Here is a 7,918-nt window from a genome sequence, read left to right on the forward strand (position 1 = left end):
TTGTAGAAGAGGTATCTAAGTGATAAAAAAATCCGCAAACTCAATGCTTCAAGATTTTGCATTAAAATGTGGTGTTATATTCATACATATGTATAATTTATTTTGAAATCGCGGGAAGACCAATCACCTAGTTACTTCCACGATGGATGACGACAGCAGCTTTAGAATGATTTTTTTAACTTAGGCTTGTAATATTTCTAGCATCTATAGAAAAATGAGTCGTAAAACTTGGATAGATGAACGAACCCAGTCATACAAAATCATAGATATACTCATACATATAATATAAAATTCATATGAAGCTGCACGAATCATAAGTTATGAAGCAAGACTTGTGCAAAACATGAAACTCATGTTATATATATATTGGAAATTTTTCATCAAGATGGATTCTTTTATGCTTATATGTATGGCATTTTTGTAGGGTTAATTTACTCATATATCTTATAGAGACTGAATCTCCATGTGAATCGCTCACCCCTCACTGAATGTGAGCGCAAAAATTTTAAATCGATTTCCCATGGCAAATTGGTCGTAGCGTCAAAATATATATCTTTCATGTAGAATTGACACCACTCTGTTGGACCTTCATGCATGCATGTCTAGCCAACTAAACAGCAAGATTCTAATGCACAGAGGGAAGGGGGAAAAAAAGGTCACAACTTTAGAAAGTAGAGTGATATTTACTATCCCTGTTCATGAAATACATAGCATGAAACCCATACCGATTCCAGTTTTCTAAGCAGAAGCTTCTCTGGTTCATCCCAAACAGCTTGTGCTTGCCTCAGAACCAGACTTCCGTACATCTGACCTTGCTTCAAGTAGTTTTGCCATCAATGTGCCTTCTTGTGATTGGCCCATCACCTTAGAAAATTGTAATTTCCTCTGTCGTTTCACAGGACTAACGTTGCTTCTAACTACAGAATGAACACAATGAGCTCCCCTGCAAATATTTTCACCTCCTGTAGGCAAGAAACTTTTTCTGTCACTCGAGTTCAATCTCCTGATCAAGGGCCCATCACTTTCTTGTGCAACTTGTGCTGGTTCCTCCCAAACAGTTGATACCTCAGTCTCATTGATTAAAGATGTTCTGTCACTTGAATTCCTCTCTACAAACCTACGCTGATTTTCATCATGAGATAAGCTTGATTTGATTTGTTTTGTTTGAACTTGCTTTCTCGTTGAAATTTGGCCTCCTTTCTTTTCTTGATCTATGGACCTGATGTTGCCATATCCTTCACCCGAAGCTGATCCAAAATTTTTAGCATTATCATCGTCATGCACATTTACAGGTGCACCGATAGATTGATCCTTTAGGGGAAATGAATCCAATGAATAATACTGACAGGGATAAACTTCTCTGACGAGCTCCTCTGGGTAGGAGTTACCATATTTTCTCAGATTAACGGATCCCTTTGCTCTAAGAAATGTTTCAATGTCAAAACCTAACTTGTCAACAACTGAATTTATCTCCACGAGATCATCACCAGATTTGGCTTCCTTCATCTGCATACGCTCATCAAGCCAAGCTTCTGAAATATCAACTAGTAACCTATCAAGGTTATCTACACCTACATCATCACTCTTCTCAGACTTATGCTTTAGAGAGCGTACCTCTTGTTTGTAGTCTTTTATTCCTATTGCAAACTCGTCACACAAATTCTCAAGCAAGATCCGAGCTTTCCTCTCCCTTTCAAGCGCTCTCAAAGAACCATAAAACAAGGACTTCACTTCAGAAAGCTCCAGAGCCAGCCTACAATGCAGGCTTTCGGAATGCCTCCTTGATCTCGTCTCACCTTCTAGCTCTTCCTCGACTGATTGAACTGCGATTTTAAGTCTGTCATTTGCATTGTTCCTCCTGACAAACTTCTTCTCTGCCGTTTGCTTCGTTAAGCTCTTTATTTGCCAAATATTCATTTGCTTCTCTCGTTTTAATTCTTTGATCTGTGCACGAGAAAGATCTAGTTCCACTTTCAGGTCATTCACAACAGATATATTTGATGCATGTTGTTCTTTGATGCTCTGGATACGGTTAAGTACTTTTAGCAACCCTCTGGATGTTTTAAAGTTACAACAACTTGATTCTCGGATCCTACCTTTGACGTCCAAGGAACTTGTGGGTGTTACCTCACAATTGCATCTTGCCGTCTGTTTTAAGATGAAAAGCATCATTCTTGGTTTGAACCAGCTATAATGGGTAAAATAGCACTTAAACTCTCCTATATACAAATGTATTATAAGATGCATTAAAAATGATGGGTCAATGGTGAAAGGCGATTCAGTTTCAACAAATAATTGAAAACAATCAATGAAGTGATTTATTTGTCTCCCGTGAAACAGAGGAGAGATTGCTAAATGTATTTTTAGTAGAAGTTTGTAAGGAGCACGAGCTCAAAAAAGAAACTCATCTCAAAATACTAGTATGTTGAGTGGAAGAAATACTTGAATTTATAAACTACACTCAATTTGTGAGTCTCCCCAACCCGATGTAGGATTTGTTACAATGCCACTCCGTCAAGAGCTAACGTCTATGGTGGCTTTAGTATACTACACTTCACTTAGCCTCTTGTTAGTCAGGACCTTCCATGGATAGAGTCGGGAATAAGAGTTAAGCTTAGAAATTCTATTTAAATAAGAATTCGGGCTTAAAAAATTAAAGTTTTTAAGGAAATCTAGCTTTGGGGCTCAGCCCTAATAGGTTCTGAAAAAAAAAAAAGGCTTGAGTTTGGGTAGCTTTCCAGACCTTATTCCCCAAAAGATCAATGTTGGCTCAAGTATTATGCTATCAAAAAAATTGATATTGGTTCTTTTAACATTTATTTTAATACAATGTTCGCAGAATTTTTACTAATTTATTAAACATAATTACTTTGGAAAGTTTGTTCCTTGGTTTTGATTAATATTGTACTTGTATATACAAGTTTTGTATTTATTAGATTTGATAAGGTTGATTTGAATTGAAGATTTTTACCTTCATTTTAAAACTTGATCAAGATTCTATATTTGGATTTGTATTTATTTATTTTATTAATTTTTTTTTTAAAAATAAAATGGGCTTACAGATTTGACTATAAGCTCTTTAAATAAAGGTCAAGTTTTAAAAACTAGCCATTGTTTGGAAATTGGGCATAAGGGCTTGAGCCCTTAAGAGTCGAGCCCATAAGGGCCAGACCTGCCTGTTTCCCATATCTATCCGTGGGTAGCCCTTTTTGTAAGGAAAAAGCATCTTAATGAAAGCACCGATATAATGATTATAAGCTTAAAGAGAGAGCTCAAAAGACTAATCTGTTAGGTGAGATAGTCCTTTGACTTATAAACGTTACACAACTTGTGAGATTTCCCAATGTAAAACTCATTACAAAGTCCATCATCTAAGTATATCACACTTTGAGCTAAACAAAATAAAGTATTAAATATACACTCTCGACACCTTTTAGATGTAATTTTTGATTTAAAATATAGGGCATATTGTAATAATTAATTCATTTTTCCAATTTTATCCTTTATTGATTAGTATGAAGGTATTTAATGTAGTTGTATTATTATTTAAAGATAAAGATAAAAATAAAAGTATCTCACACTTTTTTATACTATTAAAAAATTAACTTTTGTTAAGATAATTGAAAGTAACTTATAATAAAGAGTGGAGAGAGTACATATCTAAAGTAGGGCAAAGCAACATAGAACTGCTAAAGATTCAAAAGCAAGCTTTACCTCAGCCAAGTTACCGTGATTCGAAGAGGATAGAGGCTGTATAGCGTGGCAATTTGTTCAACAGATCTATGGTGCTGAGCAAGTGATGCAGCAACTGTTTTTTCAAGTTACTTGCAGATGCCGGCTGCAATGAGGTACAGGGTAAGAATCAGGTTTTGACAGAAATCAGAAAATGCATGAAAAATCGCTGGAGAGAAAATTTTCTAACTCATTCAATTCCACTAGAATTATTATCGCTGTGACAGAAAACTAATGCAAGCAGTGAGAAGAATTCTAGATCAACGGCTAAAATACTCCTAAATATCAAAAGAGATCAAGAGGTGTTGAAACCAGAGTCAACAACAGCACGGGGTTAAGCAGAAAAATTTTGTAAGAGATAATTCGCTTGAAGTACCAGAAAGGTATAAATTACTATATATCAACGAAAATTACTCCAGATTGTCAAGAGAGATCAAGAGGTGGTGAACCGAATGCCAACAAGAACAGTGCAGGTAAGTATATATCAACAAGAAGAAGAGGGATATGAGGGGGCTAGCCATTGGTCCTTAACAATGCAAGGAAACAAATAAGACATTATTTGAGAACAAGCGTAATAGAAGACGATCGAGAATAAACCTGCTCAAACGATTTATCGCGGCGGCGGCGGCGGCAAGGTGTTGTGTAAACATTGGTTACAGCAGCAAGTGGGGCCTCTTGGTGGGGCAGAATCCGCCAGAGGCAAGCACAGAGGTTTCTGGCAGAAACCTTGGAAGTGGGAAAATGGAGGAATTCACGAACAGGAGTTTCGACAGTGCCATGATGGTGAGACGAAGCCTCGAGTCTCCAGGAGGGTGGTGGAGTACTAGAAGATGCTTTTCCCAGCAAAGCAGCCCCACGTTTCAGGTTCTGTATTATGAATCCTGCTGCTTGTTGTTGCCTCTTGCCTTCTCTCTTCAAACCCACTTTTGTTGTTTCCATCTTTTCCTTCGGTCTCACTCTCTTCTGTCTGTTCAAATTTCCAAGTGCCAGTTTGTCGAGGGAGAAGAGAGTGATGAACAAGACGACTCAGAGCCAGTGTGGGACCGCGGGTAATTTTGCAAGTCATTGTCTTGGCCTCTTGGGATCGTCTTGTCACTCTTGTCCCAACTGTGAGCCACCTCAGCATTGCCCTTAGTGTGTTCCACGAAACCAAGGCAAGGCCCGATGCTTCCAAGTTCCAACGGCTTATTTAAAATGTACTCACTTTTTATTTATAATATTAAAAAATACAACGAATCATATTATTTATAAACAGAAAATAGTATGATTTATTTTAAATAACCCATGTAATGCACTGCTTATTTAAAATATATAATTAAAATGAATCATACTATGAAATATATTTTTATATAAGAAATTATAATATTTACAAGTAATAAATAAGGTACACATTCCTAAGGCACAAAACTCAGGTTTTTAATACAAAATTTAAAACAACCCGTACCATGAACAAGTTAAAAATAACAAGTCATTTCTCACATCTCATACGAATGATATAGGGGGTTTACATATTTAGTTGAATGTCACTGAAGATTTGGATGATTCAGATTACTTTGTTGTAGGGGCAAAAGACCAGAGGGGGTGCATTGTTTGAACTGTGAACAGGTTGGATTGATGCCTGAAGGTGGACACAGAATCCCAAGTGGTCCACCACCACCAACCCATGAGTGTGTGCATATAGGTAAATAGTAATGACTACTCTTGAAAATTCACCCATCTATAAAAGAAGCTTGTCACATATATTACTACCTTCAATGTCAATGATTTGCTCCTCTCGTACTTTCATTTGTGACTTTTAAAACTTGAGTTCGATAGTATATGAAAGAAAATGATTTCTAAACAATAATTAATTTGACAAGTTTTTCCTTTATAAATAATAAATATTACTTGGAAATTTGTTGTGTTGAGGATTGCAAATCATGGAAAGAGATTAACTAATTTTTAGACCAATTCACTGGAAGAATTTAGTGGTAATTTCATCTTTCCAAAGAGTTTAATGCGATAAATGAGAAGGGGCATGCCTAACTAAACACACAAGAATGTTGAATGATAGTCTCCTTTTGCAAAAGAGAAAGAGAGGAATTATTTGAAGTATATTGTTGTGGCACGTGGTAGGTTAGTAACAACTTCCAGCCATATACAAGCCTCGAGATGAGAGGACCACAACATCCTCGTTGGACCACTTTTTCGGGTCCTCATGCCCTTCCTAATCTGCTGCTGTGGTCCCTCAATCCTCTTTTTTAACTGATTCCACCACCATCTTTATCTTTTGTCTCCAACTTGAATGATCAAATTCATTAAAATAATATAAACAGAAAAATCGCTCTAAATGCATTAAAAAAAAAAGAAAAAAGAACAGTCAGTCTAAAAGGATGTCTCCGGCTTGGTCGATGATTATGCAACTGTAAAAGCATACGTTTACTATCTAAGCCAAGTAAATAATAAACAGAGTCGGTAATTCAGGTTGAATTTAATGTGTTAACCGAAATCTGCTTAAAAAAAAATTAGGACCAAACTTGAAAAAATACAATATTTTTATGTTTGAGCCTATTCGAATTAATCCGAATACCCGAATAAAATTTTTTTATTTTTACAAAATATATAAAATGTAATAAATATTAATTAATTTTTAAAATTTTAGGTCATTTTATACTAAAATATCATATATTTGAATCCTATACATCATTTAAGTATTAAAAAAATATATTATATATTTTTAAAAATATAATAATTAATTTTAAAGTAAAAATTTTAACAAAAAAATAATTTTAAAAAAATAAAAGTTGGGTATTCGAGCCACCCGAAACTCAAAAGAATTCAGGCCAAGTTTAGTTATTTGGACTTTTTAAGGAGTCGAGACTGTTCAAATTTGAGCCTATTTAAGTCAGGCTTATTCAGGCTGAGTCTCAATATGTCCGGCCTGCCTGAATTTTTAGTTCTAAATTAATAAATACACCTTCTGAAAAAGTTGCAAGGCATTAATTTTAAAGATGGTGTGTCTTAAATTATAAAACATTTGATGTTGTCGAGATCAATTTGTGACTTTTTTTAAAAAAAAATTACTCTTACAGTGTGTTTGGATTAAAGAGAATCAAGATTTGGATTTGAAATAAATTTCTATCTCGACACACAAAAATATTATGAATTAAGACTGCCCAATTCATTTTTTTATTAGAATTCTTGTGTAATTTTAAATTTCCTTTAAAATTTTAGTCATTTTAAATATTTTTTCGCTTTTCAGTTTTGACTATCAATACATCTACAACTCTATATTTTCATCTCTTACTATCACCTTCATCTATTAAAAAAATAAAAATAAATTTACCGTTTTCAATTTTCATTTTTATTTTAAATTTCAATTTATATCTCTTTTTTATTGAAAATTTTTTAAATTATCCAAATAAAAATTTTAAAATATATAGATTTGAAATGTGAGATCATGATCCAAAATTTTAAATCTAAAATTTAAATATAAATCCACCCATCCAATGCTACCTTAATGAATATTTAAGAGGGAAAACGAGCAAAATAATCTTCAAATTTAAGTCCAGAAACATCTGAAACTTTAAATTTATTTTTAATGCAATATTTTTTAAATTTTTAAAAATATTACAATTTGATCTTTACTATTACCAAAAGTTCACTGTGACCATCACTTAACCAAGAAAATGGTAGAAAAAAAACATTCTACAATAAAAATTATTTGTAGACCAATCAGTTTAACTTTTCCTCCAAATAGTTACTCCCTCATGTCCTATACATTAGTCACAACCTAGAAAAAATTGGCAGGACCATAAAAAAAATATTTTATGGCACAAACATTCTACAATAAACTAGATACCTCGAATCGGCAGGAACTGATAAAAGGGGACGCAGTCACCTTAACGATGGTTCGTTAAGCTTCAAAATTTTCTTGTCACAGCGTGGCGATTCAAGTTTGCTTCAGTATCCTTCATATGACGAAAAGAAAACGGGGCACTACATGTCCTAGTAGTCCGTACTCTCACATCAGACCTGTTTTTCATACACAAGTCACAACTGTCTGTGCAGGCCATAGATTTGCTCACTGCTTATAAAATCAATGATCTGCACAACAGTATTGTAACTTCGTATATTTGTCAGTGAAGCCGCATTACTCTACCAAGTTCACTTCTCAACACTTGGCAACTGGATACGCACAAAGAAA

At 34.4% G+C, this 7,918-nt stretch overlaps 1 protein-coding gene across 2 annotated transcripts; it reads right to left on the reverse strand.

Annotated features, from left to right (window-relative positions):
- Nucleotides 1-488: 488 nt before the first annotated feature.
- On the reverse strand, nucleotides 489-4,461 carry LOC129295758 (uncharacterized). 2 transcript variants are annotated; one of them, XM_054934318.1, is made up of 3 exons: nucleotides 4,330-4,461; nucleotides 3,715-3,838; nucleotides 493-2,148 (listed from the first exon to the last, which is right to left on the reverse strand). In XM_054934318.1, exon 3 carries the CDS (start codon nucleotides 1,915-1,917, stop codon nucleotides 760-762), a length of 1,158 nt encoding a protein of 385 aa, XP_054790293.1. In that variant the 5' UTR covers nucleotides 1,918-2,148; nucleotides 3,715-3,838; nucleotides 4,330-4,461; the 3' UTR covers nucleotides 493-759. The 2 variants fall into 2 exon arrangements, with proteins under 2 accessions (XP_054790292.1, XP_054790293.1); XM_054934317.1 differs by lacking the exons at nucleotides 3,715-3,838; nucleotides 4,330-4,461 and having other exon boundaries at nucleotides 489-1,506; nucleotides 1,615-2,886.
- Between the last annotated feature and the right edge of the window lie 3,457 nt (nucleotides 4,462-7,918).

This window comes from Prosopis cineraria, unplaced genomic scaffold (genome assembly GCF_029017545.1).
Source record: "Prosopis cineraria cultivar Desert tree isolate PC_DT_omini unplaced genomic scaffold, ASM2901754v1 PC182, whole genome shotgun sequence".
NCBI classification, from domain to species: Eukaryota; Viridiplantae; Streptophyta; class Magnoliopsida; order Fabales; family Fabaceae; genus Prosopis; species Prosopis cineraria.

Coding starts and splice junctions, on each gene's coding strand:
- LOC129295758 (XM_054934317.1), bottom strand. CDS start 2,247: ATGCATCTTATAATACATTTGTATATAGGAGAGTTTAAGTGCTATTTT. Junction 1,507..1,614: donor TAAAAGACTACAAACAAGAG/GTACGCTCTCTA, acceptor GAGCGTATGCAG/ATGAAGGAAGCCAAATCTGG.